Here is a 25,760-nt window from a genome sequence, read left to right as displayed (position 1 = left end):
AATTTTGTTGTTCGTTTTATAAACTGAACAATTACCTTAGACTGTAACTGAAAAATAAATAAAAGTAACCTTAAAATATTATTGCAGATTTGGAAAGTGTGATAAATTTCATATAAGAATTGATCAAGAGCTTATGGTTTGGGTAGCTCAAAATGATTTGGTGAGCTTTTCCATTCACTGCTCAATAACTACTCACCAAAACATTCGGGCTACACTCAAAATAATCGACACGTTATAGTTACGTGAAAAATCACGTATAGCCACCCACTCGTTTCCGTTCGTACCGTATTTTCCATAAAAAAAAAAAAATTTTGTATGGAAAATACGGTTCGAACGAAAACAATAATATGGGTGAGTATCTCTTTTTGTTTTTTTTCCTTTGATTTGTTTTCCGTCGATCTTGTTTTCCGTGCTGAGCACCAATGCTACCGACGCCAGGTAGGCAGTTCCCACACCTGGACCCTACCACCTATCGACCCATCAACTCATGAACCGGGGAACAACGGCTTTACTTCCCTTCCGAAGGAAGACGTGATCAGAGATGTTATACCTCAGAACATCCCGGCGGCGCCGACTGGGATTGAACGCAGGCCTGCTGGGGTGAGAGGTAATCACGCTTACCACTACACCACCGGCGCCGCTATATCTCTTTTTGGTTTGCCGTCAATTTTACATGACCCAAGTAGAATCTACATGACACCACTTATAAATGAGAGGAAATTCCATTTGAAACCGTTACATTTTTTAATGAAGTTTACGTGATTTGCCCATACACAGATTCTATGTGCGTTTCACGTAAACCCTAAGTGACTTTCACGTTTGAAAAAATAAATGAGTGACACTCAATATGGCGCTAGTTGAGTGGGCATATTTTAGATGTTACTTTTGTGTGGGTTAATTTAATGTGGTAAGTTTAATGAATTAAACATTTACATAGAGAATAATGAAGACGGTTTCTTTTTTAGTGTGAAAGCATTATTCATGGTGTAAGATCAAGTGCAGGATAGGCATTTGTATTACATGTATGTTTTCCCGTTCCCGATCCTTGGCCCGATCGAATCTAATTTCAATATGTTTTTGTTGCCGATGTATATATTTTATGACAAAATAATGGCATATGCAGAAAATGCTAGATTTTTGCCTAGTGCGAAATCAAGAATACATTTTATTCAAATCGTAGCAGAATCAACATCATAAGAAACCACCATGAGCTGTACTGAAAGAATCACGTAACATCTACGTGATAATCCAGTGACGTTGAAGCTCACTGAAATGAGTGCTTCCATATGAGAATCACGTAACGTCTACGTGAAAAGTGCTATGGAAAAAAATCTATGTATGTTTTAACGTAGCATTAACGTGAAGATTATGTTGAGTGTACTTAAACATCGACCAATTATAACTCTGCGGGACCTACACTGAACCAAACCACCCTCCATTTATAGAATGAAACATCATTTCAGTTGCACCCCTAACCATCCCTCTCCAAAGGGGGAGTTTGGTAAAGAGAGATAGAGAGATGATAAAACCGATTTGTACCTTTCTAAAAATTGTCCTAGCTCGCTGTCTACTCTCTATATGCAATTTTCACACTGCGTACTCTAACTCTAGACTTCATCTCTTCCATCTATCGTATGAAAATTACCACTTCAGTCTGTTATTTGAAATTAGCATCTTCAACTATGTAAATCGTTGACTTCACGCAGAAGTAATACTAAACATATAGTCAAAGTCATTATTCTGGATCGAGGAAAAATTTAACCATGCGTCTAGGACTTCAAATCGCGAACTCGACAAACATTGTAAGATTCAGGGATAAACTTTAAAGATGTTAAAGATGATGCTGGGACTTAAAAATTCAAGGTCTGTAAGACCTCAAAATAAAAAAAAATAATGGCCTGGAACAAGTTTTGAAATTTTGAATATATAAAATGTAAGAAACAATTAAATACTTCCGAAACGTAGAAAACATTGTATGATCTTGAACACAGAAAATCTGTATCTAAAATCTGGACTTGAATATTGTTTGATTACAAGTTTGGTTACAAGTCCGGAAAAAAATACGATACAAGATCGATCGACTAAGAAAATAATACAAGATTTTGTGCCAGATTTGTATAAATACACTTAGGAAACTAGAAATACAATTTTCATAATAAGTTTTGTATGAACGAACATTTTGCACTCCAAAGCACTCATCCTTTCTTTGAATTTTAAACTCTTTCTAAGAATTCGCTGGAGCTTAAATTTTGTTATATTTGCATGAAATTCTCCCTAGAATTCACCTCAGACCAACAATAGAAAAGAGCCTATTAGCTTTTGTGAGCAAAACTTGTAATCCCCCTTCCCTGCCAACACCATCTGGCAGGCAAAATTCTCCCGCCGAGAATTGTCTCCAAATTTTGCTCAGAACTATATTGGAGTTCGCCTCTAAATTCTTCTGAAAATTGTATGGAATTCTCATTAACATTCTCTAGAAATTCCTTTCGAAATGCGCTTGGAATTATACTCGGACTATTCTTATATATCTTCGCATAATTATTTTGGAACTGTATCCTCGAATTTCGCGTTCCTTGGTATTTTTCAAGAATCCTGTTCACTCTTGAGAGATCTAGTAAAAACTCTGCTAGAAGTTTTCTTAAAGGTCCCTAGAAAAAATCTTGGTGTGATATAGTTATATAGAATTCATTCTAAAATCTGCTCTCAAATTTGTTTAGGAAATAAAAAAATCTAAAATTCTCTTCACAGTTTCTTAAAGTGACTGTAGTTATCCTGAAAATCTAGACCAGTCCAAGGGTCTTGAAATCTTATTGTTTTCGAAGAAAGGATGAGGTATATTTTTCCAGATTTGTCAACTAAATTCGTGGGATTTTCCGGTGACTTCAAATTCCAACTTTTTCCGGTTTTCCCGGTTCACTGGTCACTCTACATTTCACATATTGAACACTTGTTTTTAATCCCATTATATTTGTTTTGCCTTGAGCACATTTTGAGACTCAGTTCCCTAAGAAAATTATACCGGATAATATGTTTAACCAAAAGTTAGTTCGCTGGCGGACTCCTCCGGTGGGAAATAGTAAAAATGACGCTTGCATCTCAAAAATTCTTTAAGTTAGTTCCATCTACATTGATAGCAGCAACATTACCATACTAAAACTTTACTGTGAAGCTAATTTTACGAGCTAACCAGGTTTTCAATGAAGACCTAGAATACTTAACACAGCCACTCTTTATTCTTGTCTACGTATCTTTGAATCATTATGCAATCATAAAAGTGCTACTCCAAGCAATAAAAAAAAACCTCCCAAGCAAGACCATTATCCTAAATTCTCATTTAGTTAGTTCTCTGAGCGAATCAAGCTGTTAGGAACACAGTAAGGAACAAGAACTAAAAGTATTTGAAAAAAGTTGAACCAGGCACAACTTTTCAAGCCAATTGAATTCAACTGAGTTAATCAATGACTTGCCTTGTCTAAGCCCAGCTCAACTCTTAATCATTCTTGCATTTACCCAAAAGCACTCCAATGCGCTCAATAGATTGATTTTGTTGGACACAGCTGGATCGAGCAGGCGCATAATCTGCTTGAAAGTAAAATTTTGTCAGACGAAATTGGGTATAACATCTATTAAGAGACGCACATTTCCATAAGCAGCTTAATTTTGCAACAACTAACAACGTCTAGCGTTTCTCCGGAACTGAATTTTTATCTCGATTCAACTCAGGAATGTGACAACACCCAGGGGAGCTGAATTTATATATAATAGGTTCAAAATCATCGATATACCCTTTTATTCGAGTTACTTTTGCTCCACTTCATTAGTAATGATAGTGCGGATCGTAATCACCTAAATTATCGTTGACTAAACGACTAACGTTTAAAATTATAGACTGTGTGGCTTTAAAAACGTGCAAAGGAACAATAATGTTCCAAGCATTATCGCGCCCCGTAACGTGGGTAGATCACCTCTTCGAGCCTTGAAACAAAAATCTTACAAACAAAAATAAAAAAACGTTATAATATCTCATAGTTTCGTAATTCCGAATACTAACATTTCAGCTGTAATGAACAATTGCAAGACTGGTTTTAAAATTGCGTTCCCATAGCTGCCATTATTAATTTAAACGCTAATTTTAATTGTTCAAATTGGCGTTTAAATAAAAAAAAAATCTTTACTGCGCAGAATATGGTGCCTCCACGGTAAAGCAATGGGGAAATTTGTGTTATGTCATTCCACCGTTCCGATCAAGCTATGTCATCAACCGCAATTGTGACCAACAAACTATCAAACAATTTTATCTTGTTGCTTGCCGTTATTGATCACCCATTATAGTTTTTCTCGTATGTCATATGTCATTTTGTCACGATAAGGACATTTTTGATTCCCTTGTGTTTTAAAAAAGCATACAATTCTATGGTTTTATTTGTATTTATTATTTATCTAAGGAGTCATATGTGCAAATTTTGTATTCAATTATTTGAGAGTGATTTAAAAATCTATTCTTGAATGTGACACTATCAATTTGATACCAAAAATTCATGTCAAATAAAAGCCGCAAGACAACATCTGGGGAAATATGTCAAAAAGGCCTAACTCGAAAATGTAAACGCGATTAAGACCCATCCAGGCAAACCGCGACAAGTGGAGGCCCATTGACGTGGTTGGATTTGCCTCAAAATTGGAACACTAGACTTTTCGTGGAATGGTGTTCAACCGATCAAAATCTATCAACCAATTTCTACGAAAGCATGCTTCCTGTGCGCTCGAGCGCAAGGGTCAATTTTCTAATATACACAACCACACTCCACCCTTTAGTAGAGAAGCTTAAAGTGACTTTACATATTGTACCTGCACGGGCTGGTTAGCGATAACCAGATTGCGCATCGTGTGCTGTTGATTGTTCTGGGCTTGGTTTTGCTGTTGCTGAGCTTGCTGCTGTGCGGCTTGCTGTTGCTGCTGTTGTTGCGCCTGCTGCTGTGCCTGCTGTTGCAATAGATGCTGCTGAGCCTGTTGTTGTTGTTGGGCTTGTTGTTGTGCTTGCTGTTGAGCGGCTTGCTGCTGCTGTTGTTGTTGTTGTTGAACTAAAGCGTCTTGATTTGTCTGTTGAATCTGAAACGAGAGGAAAGGTTTTAGATTTGGTTTCGGATACATTGCAATCGTAACTCACAACAACCAGTTGCTGTTGCTGTTGCGGTTGCGGCTGTTGGGGTTGACTTTGCGCCTGCGCTTGGCCCTGTCCGGAACGTTGATTTTGCTCGAGATGCTGCCGTTGATGCAACATGAGATGGTTCTTCTGGAAGAAAGCCTTTCCGCACTCGCAAATGTGTGTTCGCACGGTGCAGCCTCCATTCGGATGGCGACGATTGTGCAGCAGAAGACCATGTTTAGCAGCAAATCCTTTGCCGCAGTGTCCGCAATAGTGGGATTTGGGCTTCGCTTGTGCGACCACAACGGTCTGCTGGTGTTGGACCTGTTGAAGCTGCTGGACTGGCTGCTGAACAACCTGAACTTGCTGCTGGTGGGTTGCCTGAGTTTGGACTTGCTGCTGAGTCTGTTGATGTTGTACTTGGACCTGTTGCTGTGGTGGGCTCTGCGGTTGCAACGTTTGCTGTACCACCTGACCGGAGGAGGTGATAATTTGTACTGGAACGGGAGATGATGACATTACAGGATTTGTGCTTACAACGGTAGTGCCACCTCCTATTAATGAATATTCTAATGGTTATTAGAATGTTTTAGGTTGTTGACGTTGTTGTTTAGGGGGTTTTATGGTGGTAGTGGTGTTAGGTGCGTGGGCAACATAAGAAGCGATTCAGGAAGCACAAACGGGTAAGATTGTTTGTTTGGATAGAATAACATGAAAATTGAGAAAAGAAACAAGAAATCATGAGAATGGCGAACTTTTCTTATTTTATCAAATTTAATAAGATCTTAATACTACGAGTTCTACAATTCTAGCGAAGCAAACCTAATGAAAAAAAAATGTTCAAATGAAAATACGACTGTTGCCGCGTAACTTTTTTCGAATGATGTTAATATAAAAAAAAAATGAATTGCAGTTCAAGCTATCTACACATTCACATAAACCCAATCAATGCAAATCAATACCTTGGTTAACGGCTGGGAATAAATGTCCAGGAATGGCAGCCGTAAGGGCGCAAAGGTCCGTCATCAAGCTCTTATCACCGGTGTGTAGGCGCAGATGGAGGGCAAGTGCTTCACGACTATTGAAGGCACTGCCACATTCTCGGCACGCGTACTGAGGGCGCGGGGAGGTTTCGGGCGAACTCTGACTGGCGGCAATTGTGGTGATGATGTTACCCGTATTAACATCCTGGACGGTTTGCTGTCCTTGATGGTGTTGAATTTGTTGAACTTCGATGTGTTGTTGTTGGTGCTGCTGCTGCTGTTGTCGTTGCTGCTGCTGTTGGGCTTGCGCTTGTTGCTGAGCTTGCTGTTGAGCCTGCGCTTGTTGCTGGGCTTGCTGTTGCGCTTGTTGGTTCTGAGCGTTGGATGTCACGACCGTATTGGTGGTTATGATTGTGGTGTTGGATGAATTTGGGTTCACTCCGCCATGGGTCAACCGATTGTGGGCATTTAGTTCCGATTTTGTCCGGAAGCCCTCACCGCAGGCGATACAGGGGAACGGTTGATCTCCGGTGTGAATTCTGAAATAAGTTAAAATGTCATACGTTCAACAGGTACTAGAATTCCGAAGGATCAGTGATCAACTGAGATCAAGAACAAAAATGTGCCTGGCATTCGCACCATAGGACATACCTCATATGGGCAGCGAGTGTTCGCTTCTGCAAGAACTCCTTTCCGCACAGGGTACACGAATGCGGAATACGTCCGTGGAGTTTTCCATGATTAACCAGCTGGAATTTGCGAGGAAAAGTGGCTCCACAATCCGGACACACGAAAGGATTCAACGAACCGTGGAAACGCGAATGCATAACCAAGTGTTCCTTCTGGGCAAAACTCTCTCCACAATCCTCACACACATAGGGCCGTTCTCCGGCGTGGAACTTGCTATGGGTCACAAGGTGGCGTTTCAACGGGAACGATCGGCCACATTCCTGGCACACGAACGGGCGCTCACGGCTATGGACTCGGGAGTGCGTCAGCAAATGATGTTTCAACGTGAAACTCTTTTTGCATTCCTGGCACTGGTAGGGACGATCGGTCGAATGAAGCAGCAAATGGGTGTTCAAACAGTGTTTGTGGGCGAAATCTTTGCCACAGTGGACGCATACGTGGGGTCGTTCACCTACAGCATGGAATAGTCAAATGATTTATTGTTTTATCTTCAGTTCTCAAAGTTAAAGAAGTGCTTACCAGTATGGACACGAGCGTGTGTCGTCAGGTGATGCTTCAGCAAGAAGGACTTTCCGCACTGATCACAAGAGTATGGCCGTTCCTTAGGAACTACGTTTGGTGTTGGTGTGTCTGATTCTTGCACATACTCATTCTATAAGACAAAAAAAAATCAATATTAATCAACTCATCGATTAAAATAAGGATTAAACCACTCACATAATCAATTTCTACAGCTTCCAGCTTTGGTGAAATGCTTAACGTTGGTTCGATCTTCAGTTGATGCGTCGTGATTGTAGCGTGTCCCTGCGAATCATCATTGTCCTCTAGTCCTTGGATAACCTTCTGCACTTGAATGGCGATGGCTAGAGTACAAATTTTAAAATTAATAACAAACATTCAGCGATATTTGACTTTTAGCAACACTCACCAGCGTGCTGTGCATCGGTGTTGGTCGAGTTTGCATGTTGATTGTTGGCGGCCACAGCCGCCGCTGCTCGCTTCATCAGGATATCGTTGCATTCCTCTGCCGTCAGCTGGATCGGTCCAAGTGGAGACATGAATGCCGTGTTGCTGCTTGTGGTAACGATGGCCTTTGATTTTGAGTCAATTATTCCGTTGGCTAGAGCGGAATTAGATTGATCTGGTGATGCGAGGTGCCATTTATCGTGTTGATGGTAAGTGTTTCAGGTTATTTTATGTACAAAATGTTTCCGTTTCGCGTAGTTAGATGGAAAGTTTTTTGTTTTGTTTGTTTGTGTTAGGAGAAGGAGAAAAAGAAAGAAAACATCCATTAAGGTACAACCGCCACAGGAAACCAGGGATTTGCTCTCAAATTTAGAAATTTTAATAACTTTAAATCAATGAACCCATAAGGAAACAGGAACAGACAGCTCAGCCAACTACGGGGTACTTTATCATGCAACAAGTTTCTGAGTTTAAATATTTATGAATCGACTTTGAATAGAGCGCACTCTCCTCCTTTAGAAACGTAGCAGAAACTACCAACTTTGCTAACTACTGCAACCACTATCCTTTTGTTCCCGGTTTATATATCTGTTCTGCGAATCGTCTGTTCTGCCGATAGAAAATAATCGATAATGGCTCGTCGATTGTAGGAGAGTGACTGCCGTCGGAACGACGATAAAAACCAGAGCACGCGGCTCAGTGGTCGATCGAATTTTGCTCCTATTATTCTTGTCCGATAAATTTCACCCTGCTTCTTGGGCGCTGGCAATCGAAATGAATAGACGATAAGAAATTGATTAATCGGCCAAGTTGTGGATGCCGCTCTATAACCGTCCTGCACTACACATTGAACGTGTGATGGTGGTGGTGAACTACGGAAAGAAAGAACAGGAAGGGCTGCCTGGAAAAGACACATCTCGGGCCTTGTTCTCTTTGCCGAGAAGGAGGTGTGAAAAATTGTTTAAATTGAGATGAAAAATGATTATCTCATAAATATTCATGCACGGTTGTTTTAAACTTGTGAAGCGGGTTTGGTATTTTTTTAGAGGTATGAGTTTAATGTTAAGAAACAGTAAATGCTAAAAACTACCCCATTTTGGCCAGGTAATCCCAACGATTAATGGCATTCATAAATCGGTTCAAGTTTGGGATGGTAAAATGTGTCACGGAGCAAAGTGTGTCAGTAAGATCTTTTCCCAAAATTATTCATCATTGAAAATATGTATCACGTAAAGTTATTAGCATAGAATTCTTTTAGCGAAAATCTTACATAGAAAATTGCTTAGCGAAAGTCTGTTTGTAGTACTTATTCCGGACATAATTGTTGGGTAATTCAGTTAAATACGAATTAGGTAATTAAATATGTTAACCCTCTCCTTCCCATGGTAGCACAGGTGATCCACAACTTTTCGGCCCGGGCCATGATTTTCAACCCAGGATTGTGTGCTCATTATTCTCTTGCATATATATTCTTGTGTATTCAACAGTGCAATTATTAAAAAAAAACAATTAAAATACTATTGATTTTAGGTAAACACTTTTTTTATTGAATTCAATAAATTTAGGCTGTAATGTTTGGTTCTGGCACTTGTTTCAGACTTATTGAGGGTGTCCGCAAATGCAACATTGTAACCCTGCAGGAGGATTGCTGGAAGTGATATTATAACGATGATTAATGCACATGAGCTGTGTAGAGTTTTCATCGAGATGGATGGACGAAATTCAAAAGTGCGAAAAATCCAAATAACGTCCAATCGATATCAGAATGAGCAAGTTGAGAATCGAAAGCCGTTTATCCAATGTCAACATACTCAACGTGCACAGCCTGCACCTGGACGATGATGTGAAGGACGCTTTTTACGCGCAGCTGGAACGAGAAAACGATAGCTGCTCAAGACCCTAACGTAAAAATCGTGGCCAGGATAACGTTATCGTCGTTAACGTCAGAGTCTACAATGCAAAGTACCAGCATACCAAGGACACCGGTCTCAGACTCATCGATTTCGTTGCCTTAAAAATCATACTTAGTACCTACTTCCAACACAGTCTCTCTTTAAAAAAATCCGGGTACATTGCCTACCTGTAATTGGCAACATGACCTCATCCGCTATTACTTTCCTTAGATATACTTTCAGGACACTTTTTCATGAATATGGACTTCTAACTCAAGAACCGTGATCCAGTACAATCTTAAATTGAATAAAGCGTTCGAGGCATTTTATAGAATGCAAAAAAGACAGAAATTGCGAGTTGTCTAAAAACAGCTCAAGCTGAACCGGCATGGTAATTTTCTCATCCTTAGAACTTCTTTTCTGACTGTTTCCGAACTCGAGGCAAGAATTTAAAAAATTTATAAGGTTTGAAGATTTTGATTTTTTTTTTTCATTCTGCGAGAAAGTCATGTCTCAAGGCCACATTACAAAACGAGAGTGGGAAAATTTATAAGATTTAAAGATAGCAACAAATCATCAAATTATGTTACATAACATAGATACTTTTTTGAAGTTTGAAATTTGATTTTTTTTTAAGTCTTAGAATTGAGAAATTTTTTAAGTTACATGTAAGATTGAGCATAGACATTCCATTAGAAAACAATGAAAAAATAATAAAATTTGAATCCTCGTATTAACATTTTTTCAGATCTCTTCGAGAAAATTTTCAGGATTGTGGGGCTAGGCAAATTTTTCACTACCATGAACGTAGCGAGATTTCTGCCTTTAAATATAGCGTACACTCAGGTCTTTTTTTTATACTGGAGATATGTACAGTTGTGTTCAATATAATAGCAGCGCATTACTTTGTTAACTTATGATTAATTGAGCTAGAACGTTCGCCACAGAACTACAAATATTTACGATTACAAAATACCAAATTTTTGGAAGCACCTGTTGGAATGTGAGACACCAGGTAAAATTGCTCAAAATAACAGCAGTTTTTGATTTGAATTTTTATGTACTGCAAATGTTTTAAACATTTTTAACTATTATGTACATTTGTTAATTGGGTGGGGATTGTTAGAATTTTGAGACATGTAAAATTTAAAATCTCAAAATTGAGCTGAAATTATGAACAATTTTACCTAGTGTCTCACTTTTCAGCAGGTGCTGCCAAAAATTTGGTATTTTGTAATCGTAAAATTGAACATATTTGTAGTTCTGTGGCGAACGTTTCAGCTCAATTGATCTTAAGAGAACAAAGTTACAACTTGTCAAAGTTGACCATTTTGTATGGAAATCGACATGCGCTGTTATTATATTGAACACAGGTGTATGCACCGTGTAAAAAAAACCTACCAAGATTTTGATTTTTCACATGCTAAAATATTAAGAAAAAAAGAGGTTGTATCCAAGACACGACCGTAGATTTAACGTCCTCGGTATCAATATTCGGCGACTGTTTTAGAGAAACCACTTTTTTGCAGGCAGTCGATGATAATTTTGATCCCCATTGCAAGAGTTGGACATTCGTGCAATGTTCAATAGTGACCTAATGCAAATTTATAAAGTGTTCGTTTTAGCAGATTCTTAGAAAAATTTCCGATCGATTGGCTTGTTAAGAATTAAAATCCATCCGCCGTTGGTCAAAACTTGACCATTTTTCGTAACGCGGTTGATTTTGGTTTGTTTTAAATTGCACCCCCAATATGTTGCCGAAAGACGTAATCCTACGTCAAAATGGATGTTTATACCAATCGTAATTATAGCTTAGCATGGTATTTACACCAAACAATTTGATTTGTTTAACAGCATGCCATTCGATTACCTTTGGCTTGAAACGGATAATGTGATTCGAATCAAGTCGCTTGGTTGTATCGTTATCGAGAAATCGTTAAAAACGTACCGTGTAAATTGTGTCTCAGTGGCACCAACCGCGTAAAAAATGACTTGAATGTATGAGATTTCAGATTTAAAAAAAAAAAACAATCATGGCTCTTGGACTTAGAAAACAGTTTAGGGTTCTGATACTTCACTAGAATTATAATGTCAAATAAATTGAGGAGAATCATAGAGGAATTCCACGGATAGTTCTAAAGTAATTCTGGGTAAATCAATGAAATTTGACTAGAAAATTCTAAAAAAAATTAAATAAATTTCAAGAAAATTTCAAGGATAACCTAAGATGAATTACTAGTTCTGAATACTATTATGGAGATTGTGAAGGAATTCGAGAAAACTCTAAAAGAATTAAGGGAATTCAGATGTTATAACTGGTTATAATCCTGAAACTATGCCTAATGATCTTTTACGGCTGAAAATCTCTTTAATGTTGATAAAACAATTAATCAAAGCGAAATTCTGAGGAGAACTGCTAGGAAATATCTAATTCTTAATCCTTGCAGAATTGCAAGCTAGTTTGAAGAAATTTCCAAGAGAATTCTTAAGAGAATCGATAAAAAATTCAAGGGAATTTCAACTACACGCAAACCAAAAATCTATTACAATGAATGTTAGTTCCGTTTCATATCATCCTCTGTTCATGAACATCGCAACGAATGTTAGAAATTGACTATGCAGGCGATGTAATGGTTTTTTGTCGTTTTTATTTCGTGTTCTATCTACGCTTTCGACTATACCAGTAAGCTTGTAGAACGACGCACATTGTAAAACATTGTAGAACGACGCACAAACTTGCCTCGAATCTCTCCAGCAGAAAAAGCATACGAAGTCGAGTATGCGAGAAAATGAGCGCTTCATGTTTGCTTTTAGGCCTTCTATTCAGAAGCATGGAGAGAGCAGTGGAGAAAGCACAGGTCTGATAATCGCAACGTTCGTGGTTTTCGAGTCCAGTCGGCAACCTTTTTCAATTTTTTTTCGACATAACTAATTTACCTCACTAATACACTCTACATTTTTCGGTCTCCAATTTTCTTGCATTGGACCGCAACTAGGTATATCGCATCCTCGGTTCATGCGGTCTCCACTAACATCCTCTGATGATGAATCCCACATAATTGTAAGCGAATCTTATATCCCCCGGTTGGGTGTAGTTACTGGAAGAATCTGACAGGAAATTTTAAGCATATTGCCAAGGGAAATTTAAGGAGATTTTCAAGAGAATTCCAAGAAAACTCCAAGAGATCCTCGCTAGGGCATTTTGAAACAGAAATTTAAGGAATATTTGAGAATAATTCACAAGGAAATACACAAGGAAATGTTGGTATACAGCCGTTGGTAGTTTTGTTCATAATCGCAAAATATTAGATCCGTAATTTTTATGTATGTCATTAGGGTGACCATTTCCATGTTAGGCTACTCCAAAAAAACTGTGTTTTTTTTCAAAAATTACAAACTACTGGACCGATTTCAAAGATCAAAATATCGAATGAAAGGTAATTAAAAATACTATATAGGAAAAATATAATGATATCCACAGCTGAAATTTTATATATACAACTGCTAATCTATCTGATTTCATCGTACTTCTAAAGTACAACGCTTTGGCTGTATCCCATAGGAACGTATTTTTCACTTTTCGGACCACAATTAAAGTATAGACAGAAGTAAATAAATGAGCTAGTTATGATTTCATATAATGAGAATCCTGCCCAGAAAATGTGAAAAGGATTAGTAATTTCCATTTAATTCCACTACTTTATTTGCTTATCCTTGACAGATACGCGTATTTCGTCTACAATGTGCAGACTTCTTCAGTGTCTTGTACTAATACTCGACCAGTCCATTCGAGTATTAGTACAAGACACTGAAGAAGTCTGCACATTGTAGACAAAATACGCGTATCTGTCAAGGATAAGCAAATAAAGTAGTGGAATTAAATGGAAATTACTAATCCTTCTCTCTCTCATTATACAGGTATTCCACTAAGACGCCCACATTCATCAGGATTCTGGGTACTTTGAAGTTAAATCAAAAAATGCATTTGTTCAGAATGCCAAAATAAGCGTTTTGGCCAAGTTTGGCTCAAATCGGTGACATCGACCACAACTTTTTTTTTAATTCTGTACCCACTTGAGCTGGAATGACCCATATAGATTTTGTATTGAAAAACATTGATTGTATTTGTTTGTGTTTTATGGTTTTTATGATTTGTAGATAGAGGGCGCAATATGTTATTATATTTTTCCTTGAAAATTTAGGCTTTAGTATTGAGTGAAAATCCAAAACTTGATAACTTCAACAAAATCATGGTGTCGACTCAAAGTCGAAAACAAAATTCCCTGACTTTCCCTGACTTTCCAGTCGGTTTTCAGAAAAATTCCAGTCCACTACGTTATTTTAACCTAAGAAGCTACAACGTGATGAGCTTTATTATACCCAGTGCTGTGTTCCTAAAATTTGAGCTAAGTAGTCGCACCCAATATTGAATATAAATCTGCCTAAAATAACGATGCATTCGCCCGCGACGTTGATGGCGTTGTTTCACATAGTGTTTTATCTAGTTTATATAGTACGTTGCAAAACATTTGCACTTTATCGAGCAGCACCGTACTCTACAGGTGGTTAAGTCCCTTTACCCTTTCTTCTTGAAATTATGATTAGTTCGATTATGAAAGTTCCGTCAACATTTTCCCAGTACTATCATTTGTGTTTTCTAATTTATCTCATATTTATCTTGCTTGACTTTCTCCTAATTTCAGGAAAAACCTTGAACAATTTCTAGAATTTTCCTAAACATTCGTGGGCAAAGCAAAATTTCCAAACTATCAGTATGTTATGAAATCAAAACCTCCGCAGTAAGAAGCCCTTACTGCACTAACTGCGCAAAGGCGCAACGAACTTGAGGCACTCGGTCCCCCTTCTTAAGTTACAAGTACTAGGCCAATTAAGGGGAAGATTATGGATATGATGATAGTTAAAATAAAAAAAAAAAAACAAAAAATAAAGATACATAAATATGGATTCGTTTTATGCGTTTTACTCAGAACACCTCTGGCGTTTTACAAATCATGACCATCAATCGTTGCTACGCAAATCTTTGAAATAAGAACCAGAGATGTTTGTGTTGTTACAACTGATGTTACCTTTGGAAACCTTATTAGGCAATACATTTACTGTTTCAGTGCCACGTTTTCACGTTTATAACAGGTTTTTGCTTTAAACGTTCCCAGGAACTCGTGACATTACTGCTGAAAGTATTAAATCAGTCCAGAAAATTTAACATTTTCGGAAGTGAGTCTATCTTTAAGCGATTCAACATTTTCCCTACTGAACTCAAGCTTTTCTGAAGTTATTAAATATGCTATGAGCTGAATACACGAATCCAGTGCTTCCAATTTTTCCGAAGTGATTTAAAACTTTTGTAAAGTTCAGTACTGTTTGAAGTTATTCTGTTGGCTGCTATTTTTTCTGAAATGGTCCAGTACTTGCCAAAGTGATCTTAATCTTTTTTCAAGTTATTCAGTACTTTCTGAAGGGATTCTTAACTTTCCAAAGTGATTCTAAACTTTCCTAATGGAATGTAATGTCAGTATAGACAGATCTCGTTTTTGGAAACGTAACTACAGTGCACTCTCTACGACTCGAGGTACCTATAGAATTATCGAGTTATAGAATAACAATCTCATACAAATTCGCTATCTCAGTAGCCATGACACTCATTTTTATGATGGTTATATAACTGGATATCGAGTAACTGGACATCGAGTTGTGGAGAGTTGGCTGTTCTTCATCTATGTTGCCAAAGTCGAGATCTTTTTCGATGTGTCACAATTGAGTAGCTTAGCGATAATAATCAATACTCCCTAAAGTAAATCCTGCTGAGAAACTGTTGAAAAATTCCTGGAAGTGAAGAGGATCTCTCGGTTTATGAAGCGGCTGGCACTGTTATTGCCTATCGTAAAGTATGAGATCAGCAGTTTTTACACATTGCAGATGCATGCTCGTCCAACGCATCGTTTTTTGCTTCTCTGACAGGTGATCTGGCAATAACGTAGCAACCGCGAGCGGATTTTTTTTTCTTTATTTAAGAGGTTTTCAGCCTAAAGCCTTTTCACTGACTTTTCAAACTGATTCCGAGATTTTCTATCGCTTTTCAATACTTTCAGAAGAGATTTTGAACTTTTTTTTAATGATTCTGTGATGCCCAAAGTTATTCCGATTTTTCTGAAGTGACTAAATATTTTCTGAAGGGATTCCAAACTTTTCTGAAGTTATTACAAAATGATCTCAGCTCTTGAAGAAGTGATTGCAAACTTGAGAGAATTGATAAAGTACTTTCCGAAGTTTTGTGAAGATGTTCAGTTCTTTCCGGATTTTTTTTTTAGTTTTTACGAAAGCGATTACAAACTTTCTGGAAAGATTAAATATTATCCAAAGGGATTCAGAAATTTTCTTCAGTCACTCAATACTATCCGAAGAATTTCAAAGTTTTTTTCTGAAGTGATTAATTATCCAAGTAACATTGTAAGTTTTATTGAGGTTTTAAAGCACTCTACAAGTCTAAATCATGGTCTACAGTACCCTCATAAAACCCAAATTGTTACTTGGGTACTTTCAGAATTGATTTCAAACTGTTCAAAAGTGATTCAGTTCTTCCTGAAGCGATTCAGTACTTTCGGAAGTGATTACAAACTATCTGGAATTATTCTGTACTTTTCGGAGCGATTCCAAACAGTTCTGAAGTGATTCAGTTCTTTCTGAAATCATTTAGTGCTTTGCAAAGTGATTATGAACATTCTGAAGCGATTCAGTATTTCCGACGTGAGGCTGAACGTTTCTGAAATGATTCTGTGCATTCCTAGCTAATTTAATCATTTTCGAAGATATTCGGTTCTTGCGGAAATGATTACAAACTTTCTGGGATGATTCAGTACTTTCCAATGTGAATCCGAAATTTTCTGAAGTGATTCAATACTATCCCAAGAGATTCCGAGCTTAAAGTGGTTCAACACTTTCCGAAGTGATTCAGTGCTTTCTGAAATAATTCAGTACTTTCCGAAGTGATCATGAACTTTTCCAAAGTGATTCCGAACATTACTGAAGATATTCGGTGTTTTCCGAAGTGATTCCGAACATTTCTCAAGTGATTCAATTATTTTCAAAGTGAACTTTTCGCAATGATTCAGTGCTTTCCAAAGTGATTTCGAATATTTATTAAGTGTTTTGGGTCTTTTCTGAAGTTATTCAGTACTTTGTGAAATGATTCTCAACATTTATGAAGTGATTCAAGACTTTCTGAAGTGATTCAAGACTTTCTGAAGTGATTCCACACTGTTCTAAATCGATACAGTACGTTCAGAAGTGATTTCGAACATTTCTAAAGTGATACAATACATTCCTAAATGATTCAGTAGTTTCCGAATTGATTGAAAACATTTCTGAAGTGATTTAGCACTTCCGAAGTAAGTCCAAACTTTTCTGAAATGATTCAGTACTTTCTGAAGTGATTTCGAACTTTTCATTAGTTATTCAGTGCGCTCTGAAATGATTCAGTACTTTCTGAAGAGATTCCGTATTTTTATGAAGTGATTCAATTATTTCCTTAAGTGATTCAGTAATTTTTTAAGTGATTCCGAACTATCCTCAAGTGATTCAGTACTTTCTGAAGTTATGTCGATCTTGTTTATATGATTTCAAACTATTCTCCCATACCTCACCGTGAAAGAATTCCATCACCGTCATGTCAAAATTTCTATCTTACGCCACTAAGTAGCGCCAACTTTTGTCCGCCAATCAGGATTTGCACCGTTAGTGGTTAACCTCAATTAGATGAACTTTTGGACAGTTCAGTGGTATTATTTAACTTTTTTCCCTCGATCATGGACACACAGCCTGAGCAAAGTCTGAGATCAAATTGCAATCTAAATTTGATGTTGTGATTTCGCTGATAATGATAACTCAGGTTGCTGTCGTTTTGGTCGTTTTAACGGTTAAAATATCAAAATTGCTAGCAAACATATCTTCCTGTGACATCACATTGAAAACTATTTCTGCTATCAGTGAGAGCAAACTGAATACTCAATTTGATATCAATTTTTCATGTTGATAACAAAACAAGTATTCAATTTGATGTTATGCTAAGGCAATGAAGTCAAACCCGCAACAACATATTTTTGTACAGCAAAATGAAAACAAAATTTATCAATTGCATAAACTGAAATTAAATTATTTAGGATTTCAGTTTGATGTTGATATCAAAACTGGACTTCAATATGCTTTCATTTTGATGCTGGACTGATGCTGATGCTATTTTTTTTTCAAAAATATATTCTGCATTATTACCTAAAAACCTCTCTCTGCATTGGCGTTGCCATGCGATAAGGTACATCTTTGAAGATATTCTGGATACCACGCAAATATTTGAAAACATCCCAACTGATACTGCAAACACTATCCTTGAATGCATTATGCAAAATATACAGCCCACAGCTTCCCAGATCTATCAGCTTCTCGCCACCTTTTTGTACCTCTTGCTTCAATTCACATTGGGCCCATCCATGGACACTTGCAGCAACTTGTTCGAAGAGATACCGGCAAGGGCGTCCATAAACGCAGCGAGTAGATCTGATGCCCGGGATCTTCCCAAAAACGTTGACGTCATGCACTGATAAAATTTCAAAGATTATTTTATGTGTCCCACACATAATTTTTAGCAATGTGATCAACATTATTTTTTTCCCTGACCTACACTAAAATTCCCTGACATTCCCTGACTTTCCAGATCATAAATAGAATTCCCTGACATTCCCTGACTTTCCAGGTTTTTCCAGGTAGTCGACACCCTGAAAATATATCTCAAAAACTAAAAAACACACACCGCTGATTTTGAGATATAATGTGTAAATATCTCAAAATCAGCGGTGTGTGTTTTTTAGTTTTTGAGATATATTTTGTTGAAGTTATCAAATTTTGGGTTTTCACTCAATACTCCTATGAAACTAGACTACCATGCATTGTGGCTATGTTACAGTCGCTATAAATCGATTTTTTACCATCCTAACATGGAAATGGTCACTCTAATGACAAAATAAAAAAGGGGCCAATATTTAGCGATAAGGAACAAAACTACCAATTTTTACGAAATGCTGAGAACCACAATATCGTTTTTCTATGGAATGGTTGTATAAGACTATTCTAACTTCTAAATGGTATACCAAAAGATTTCCGAGGAATATTCTAAGTGAAATGTTAAGACAATTTTGAAGAGAAATTGAACCGAATTTTCGAATTATAAGAATACGAAAATAAATGTATAGTAAGTTTCAAGAGCAGGAAATTTCTTAAGTGTTTTGCGCCAAATGCTTAAACTGTTATGGAGAAAGAGAATAGAGAATACCGGATAGAATTACACGAATGTCAAGAGAAATCCTGGAATTAAAATTAATTCTGAAGACATTTAGGAATGATCCTAAGGAAATCCTTCAGAAATTTGCAAACATATAATGAGATAATTTTCAAAGAAACAATTTCGTAATTTCAAACATTGAAACATTTTCATGATTCCGTACATTTTTTTTTTTTTTAATTTTAGTCACTTTAACGCTCTTGGGTCATTTGTGACTTGTCCGGGGTGAGATTTGAACTCGTGACTTTGGCGTGAGAGGTATGAATGCTAACCACTACGCCGGGGTCGCCCCCGATTCCGTACATAGAAATGCATTATCCAAGATTAACCAAAATTCACAAGATTCTGATACTTTGATTGAGACTTGAAACTTTTCTATAATTTCAGAGAAGTGTCCTCCATGGCCAGGGTGGCCAGTGAAATTTCATTTTGAAATTTCCGGTTTTCCCGGTTCAAATCTTAAGAAATTTCACGTTGTTAATATTCAACGAAAAAAAACGAAATTGAACGCAGAACAATCCCAAAACTCTGGGCTTTGAAATTAGTGTACAGTCTGAAACTAAAACCTTTTTTTTTAAATCTGTGATACATAACAATTTTTATTGTATTTTTTTTTTTCAAATAATGCATCACGATTTGGAGAAAAAATAATTAAAATGATTATTACGCCGATTGTTTTCTGGTTTATTTCAGAAGAATTTCAAGACAATTCAGAGCAGAATTCTAAGTTAATTCTGGAATTCATATCATGATAATTTTGAAACGAAAAATTAAAACCCCGGAAAGAATAATTCAGTTTCGGTTTTACAAATTTTTGTTTCCAAAGTCCAGCATCTTCAATATTTTCTTTTAAGGACCATGCACTTTATATCTGCAATTGAAACGACAATTTGCAATATTGCTGAGGGAATAAATTCTTAAAATAATAAGACGGGAACCTGAAGAAATTATGCAGCAAATAGAGCAAGACATTCATTTGGTAAAGGATCACTATGTTTTAATGGTTTATTCTTAAATTCTGGTGTAAAAATTTGTTCCTTTGGTATGGTTAATTTATTTTACCCAGTTTTCTCGCCGAATTCCTGGGTTTTCCCGGTTACTTTTCAAATTCCCAGATATTTTCCGGTATTCCCGGTTTGTTACCCTGTCCAATACATAAAAAGATTTCAACGTCAAAAATTAATAATAATATTTAAACTGCCAGATTCTGAGACATTCTAGGACTCTCTCCTGGGTTTTCAGATATCCAGAACAACATGTGAAAAGGGCATACAAGCTTTTTGTAAACAAACCTTCTTATGCCCTTTTCTCGACACCCATATGATACCAACGCAAACCTTTAACATCACCGGGTAGGGGACACTTTCCCCTTCCCGATGATATTGCTTTTTTGCGTGGGCGACCCTCGGTTGGTGAGAAAAGGGCCTACAAAGGTTTGTTTACAAAAAGCTTGTATGCCCTTTTCACATGTTGTTCTGGATATAGTTGCCACCCTGCTGAACTGCCCTTGTGGCATAACAGTCCCATTAGCATTTTTTTAAGAAAATAAGTTATACATTTTTTACAATGTACACGAAAAGTTTCCTACTTTGTTCAGAAAATGTCACGACAAATACCAACACTATGTTGTCCTATCCATAAGAGCCCATAGAGAAAAAAAATCGCGAAAAGCCAATAATAAGATAAAGAAGAAGACCCTAACGGTGCTATGTTCTATAAAATGTTTCTTACAATAACCGAACTACAAACAAAAAATATCATCTGAAAAAAATGTTTTTAGATGTCATTAGATCGGATAAGAAGTTTGTTGGCTGTGCGGGGCAGTCAACCGAGAAATGACTTTGAATAACGATATTAATATGAGATAAGATTTGCATAAATAAAAACCTAGTTAGTCAATTTTGGTGCTCTTGCTATGCCTCTATTTCGTTAGATAAATGCTAATCTATTTTTTAAAAGTCACAAACTACAAGTTAGATATCCCCAATGTATACCAGTAATAGTAATAGCTTCAAGTCTGCAACCGTTTCCTTATCAGCTTTTAAAAAGTTATTTGCATCGCACTTTTAGAAAGTTCAAAGCGCTATATATATACCGGTTCAAAAAGCGACTAATTAACCAAACCCCGCTACGCCGTACTCACTTATAACTTCGTGTTTCTTTACTGCTGGATGAGTTGTAACGGTAGCCGTGGCACCACTGCTGGTGATAATACTGCAAAATAAAAAATGGTGACGGAAAAATAAAAAAGTTACTCGCGAAAAAAAAAACTACCGACTGCCGAAAGAAACAATAAATCATTAAGGCAGTTTGCCGCGTCGGAGAGATCTCCGCCGCGCCAAGGCGCTATTGAATAGCAATGTTTTGGCGCGACTTGCTTAAACGGAATTGGTGGAAGAGAGGTCGTACGTAATGTAATAAAAAAGGAAGGTAGATACACTTACCGCTGCGTTGTGCCTTGCTGTAACGCTGACGGATCGTTGACCACGATCATCCTCCGGACACCCTTGTTGGCGTGCGTGATCGTACCCTTGGCATCTTTCTGCACTATAATGCTAGCACCGTCCGGTAACTGCAAGTATGGCATCTGTATCAGGACAAATGGGCCACAACACAACACGGATGGGGTGGGTGGATGATTTTTTACATTTTGATATTGTTTTTTTAGGACGGTGATTTTTTGTTGTTGTTGTTGTTGGAAGTGATTTGGTGATGATGTGATTTTGTTGAATGATGTGGTTGTATTTTGGGCAAAAACAGGCATCGCACGACGCAACAACATAATACAATATGAAAAAGAAAGAGAGAGAAAAGAAGCAAACATGTGGTAAATCAGATTCAGGCTTAATGAATAGGCTGCATGAGGGATAATAAAAGAGATTCAATTTATATTGTCATGTTCGGTTCAAGTTTTGTGCTTGAGATAAATAAAACGCTTAATTCCAATCAGAGTTCCACCAATACTGAATAATGTATGTACATAAATTGTTAAACATTCGCGAGTCTTATCCAAATTTACAATGTTCAAATGTTTCTTACATGTTGTGATTGGATAACTTAAGGTAATTTTCCAATCAATGTCGGTCGTATAATTGCAAGCAAGAAATATAGATCGCAAATTCACGTGTGAACGTTACAAGCTGACCGTGGTGCAAATGTTAGAAGGACCTCACATAATATGCTTGCTTTAATAATGAATGAAGGTGGAAGGATAACAGGTAGGACCAGTTACCAGAACAGTTTGTTTGTCGGGTAGGGTGGTGATGCTACATACAGGTTCACCACCATACCCGACAAACAAAGTGTACAACACACAAACATTGAACGCGATGGAGCTATGAAACACTCGACCAACAATTGAAAAGGGCCTAACAGAGTTTGTAAACAAAACTGCACGATGATGCTATTGATTTGCGTGGGCGTCCTTCGGTTTGCGAGGAAAGAGCGTACAAAGTTTTGTTTATAAAAGCTGATAGGCCCTCTCCAATTGTTGGTCGAGAACTGTTCAAAAGTGATTCCCTCTTTATTGAAATTGAAGCTAAATTATTTATAACATACACACATAAAAATGGAACACAACACAGGAAAAGCGAGTAATGTATTGTTGCTTTCAGGACCGACCGACCGTTTGTGTGCAAGGCACATGTTGACAAAGGATGAAAACAGAGTGTCAAAATCAGCTGTGCTTTGTTTACGTCATCATCGATGTTTGCTTTCGTTTGAGCATCCTCTCTGTGTGCTCTTTGCTGTGTGGCACACACTCACCGTGATAGGGAACAGATCTCGGTCACTGGGTTGTGTGTAGTCTGTGTAGTAGGATATTCTCCTCCCTCACCCAGTCAGAAAGGGACGTCGCGTCGGATGGTGGATGTTACCTCTGTGTACTGTGTCTCATTTGTGTGTATGTGCGTATACCACATCCACCATCCGTTTTTATAAACGTGCAAAATTGGAAGCTACCATCATCATGTGTACAACCTACAGCAGCAACAATCCTACTATTCGCAGACACGACCACGACTCTATTTGCAGCTAGTAGTAGCTGTGAGTGAAGTTCATTCGGTTCAACCTGACGACGACGAAGTTGCATCGAACGTGAGACTGGCGGAAGGCTTGTAGAGTTCAGGAAGAAGTAAAAAGCATACCAAATAATAATAGGCAATCACAGCAAACCACGCCGACATAGCAGCTTCATTCCACAACGTCAACCACCATGAAACCGGCGGCCGGTTGCAGGAATGAACAGCAACAAGCATCACCAACCAACATGTTGATGTGAGGTTTTGCTGCATGCCACCCAATCATCCCCGCTACACATAGCACCCAATCATCCCCGCGGTGAGCCACAGTACCCAGGCTTGGCTGATCCAGTGTGTGTTCCTCTACTACTCCACCTTACATGAAGTAGTGAGAAAAGCACGTGCTTCTGCGTCACCCCATTCACAGCTGTGCCGCTAGAGGCCTACTCAGACTACGCCAGCAAGTTGCGAAGACGTGGAAAGCGCGTTCAAACACCTTGTGTTTACAAACATTACCTATTGGTCGTTGTACTCGTCCGTTGCATCCACCAATTTCGGTAATGCATCATACACAGACAAATAAAACTACCCAAAGTTTGGGTTTTTTAACAGTCATACACTCATAAAATTTATCACATATCTAATGGATGAAAACCATGTGAATTTCACATAGCTTTCATCGCTAATAAACAAATATCATAAACGAACTGTATCCCGGATGGGTAAACTATCCCACAAATGGTTTGGATGATACCCTGGATCGTTAAGCTCTCTTTTATGGTTATTTTTATTAGGGATGTGATCACATAGCTACAAATCTCACCACAAAATCACATGAATATTATGAGGTCGATGAAATTCATATGAAAAATAATATGAAATTAACGTGATCGCATAAATGTTAATGTGAAATTCAGATGAATTCCATTAATTTTGATTATGGATGAAAATCATTTGCGATTCCAATGGAAGCTACATGAAAACTATTTTCGGTGTACGACACTGTCCCTCTCACTATTGTCAAAAATAGAACGAAAAATTCAACTCAACCATCTTCTTCCGTACAAGAAGCGAAAATGGGGTAATGTGATACATTCTCAAATTTGAATGAATGGAACTTAATTTTGCGTAGAAAAAGCTGTAAGTGAAAAAACATTGCAGTTGATAAATACAAGTGGAAGTATTAATAGAAATTAGTAGCTGTCACTCAAATTTGGGTTATCCTATGGAGGTGTGAAATGAACTTAATTTTTGGTTGTTTTATTTCTGTGCACTGCACAATCCCAATTGTCCAGGGGCGGGACACCTTGGCTAAATATATCAAAATATGTTCGCGAGAAATCGGTGATTGACGTGTTTGTTTACAAAAGCAATTACGCCCTAATCTCGAAGTTCTCCGGATATGTACTCTTTTGATATCGAGATGATAATGCGGTCAATCATAAACATAGTTTCCATAGCGATTCACCTGAAATATTTTCGTTGATATTTTCAACAGTGGCGTGCCGTAACTTCACTTTTTACCTGGGCACCAAATTTAAAAACCAAATTCTCCCGTAATATTTGAAAAGGGCCTATCCTCGTTGATCGATACTGTTCATCGACTTTCTCTTTGGTTTACCACGGCAACATAAACGAATTTCTCGCTAAGCTCGCAGCACAGTTCGACAGAAGATGATGTTCTCTTGCGCCTGTAACAACATACTCAATGGGAAATTCATTTGCAGTCGGGTTACTCGCGAAAGAGAAATTGATAAAGATAATCGATCAACAATGATAGGCCCTTTTCTCGTGTTGCACGAAATTTAACCATTACCATATTCATACTCGAATCGGTTGAAAAATACACTTAATCTTCTAGTTTACTCGATATCTATCTATTGCAAGCAATATTTTATGCAATATATTGTTTATGTTTTGAGAGTTGGTGCACAGTAGAAACGCTGAAATAAGAGACCAGCGGAGAAAAAAAAATCATGAATTTGGCAACAAGCTAAACATCAAAGCAATCCTGGCATCACTTGCATTTGTAACTGCTTGCGAGTGACTTCGCCAATGCATCGACGAGCGAGTTCATGAGTGATTGTTAAATGATTTTAATACGCCTCCCTAATTGAAGCAAACCATTTGTAAACATTGCAGATTGGAACCGCTTTTGACAGTTCGATTGGAATCATAACAGTGTCTCCGCTGGTCTCTTATTCCAGTGTTTCTAGTGTACAGGTAGATTGAGGAAACGCCACTGATTTTCAAGTATATCTAAGTTGTCTTGCCCCTCTAAATGATCTAGTTTCCAATGTATTCCAATGTGACACCAAAGCACTAATCGAGTTTTGTCCCTTTAAATTAGCTTCCACGAGATTTTCTGCCTTCCTCCTCCGTGTGCTGCTTTTGCCCACATACTGACGATTCTGTTTAACCTTCTAACTGGAATCATCTACTAGAACTAGATCTTCTAGACTAGAAAAGTAGAAGATACGAAAACAAACGCACGAGGTGGGACATGTGTGCGCGGTCAATTTATTTTAATGTAAATAATAGCATTATGCCCAACTTTAGAAGCCTTATTCTGAAGAAAACCGAATAGTCTGCAGTATAGTGACGATCTAGGATATAGGTATGTAGGATAGGGTGTTTCATTTTGAAAAAAGTGATGAATTTTTGATAGGCCACCCTCCAGTTCGATTCATAGCCCCAAAATATGAACCTGTGCAA

At 37.6% G+C, this 25,760-nt stretch overlaps 1 protein-coding gene across 5 annotated transcripts in view; it reads right to left on the bottom strand.

Moving 5' to 3' along the window:
- Positions 1-25,760, bottom strand: part of cg (combgap) — a 75,498-nt gene that overhangs the window by 8,615 nt on the left and 41,123 nt on the right. For 2 of the 5 annotated variants that reach the window (XM_065218302.1, XM_065218301.1), the window contains exons 3-11: positions 21,471-21,613; positions 21,170-21,240; positions 7,748-7,960; positions 7,537-7,682; positions 7,339-7,471; positions 6,781-7,270; positions 6,109-6,668; positions 5,168-5,715; positions 4,840-5,109 (exon numbers count right to left, since the gene is read on the bottom strand). In XM_065218302.1, the coding sequence (XP_065074374.1) occupies positions 4,840-5,109; positions 5,168-5,715; positions 6,109-6,668; positions 6,781-7,270; positions 7,339-7,471; positions 7,537-7,682; positions 7,748-7,960; positions 21,170-21,240; positions 21,471-21,613 (2,574 nt within the window). The remainder of the gene's footprint in view (positions 1-4,839; positions 5,110-5,167; positions 5,716-6,108; positions 6,669-6,780; positions 7,271-7,338; positions 7,472-7,536; positions 7,683-7,747; positions 7,961-21,169; positions 21,241-21,470; positions 21,614-25,760) is intronic. The other 3 variants (XM_065218305.1, XM_065218306.1, XM_065218303.1) reach the window with 3 other exon arrangements.

Source organism: Ochlerotatus camptorhynchus, unplaced genomic scaffold (assembly GCF_037179485.1).
Source record: "Ochlerotatus camptorhynchus isolate MF236.1 unplaced genomic scaffold, CSIRO-AGI_Acam_v1.1 ptg000085l, whole genome shotgun sequence".
NCBI lineage: Eukaryota > Metazoa > Arthropoda > Insecta > Diptera > Culicidae > Ochlerotatus > Ochlerotatus camptorhynchus.
The sequence above is the reverse complement of the archived record's forward strand: the minus strand, read 5'-3'. Positions and strand labels throughout refer to the sequence as shown.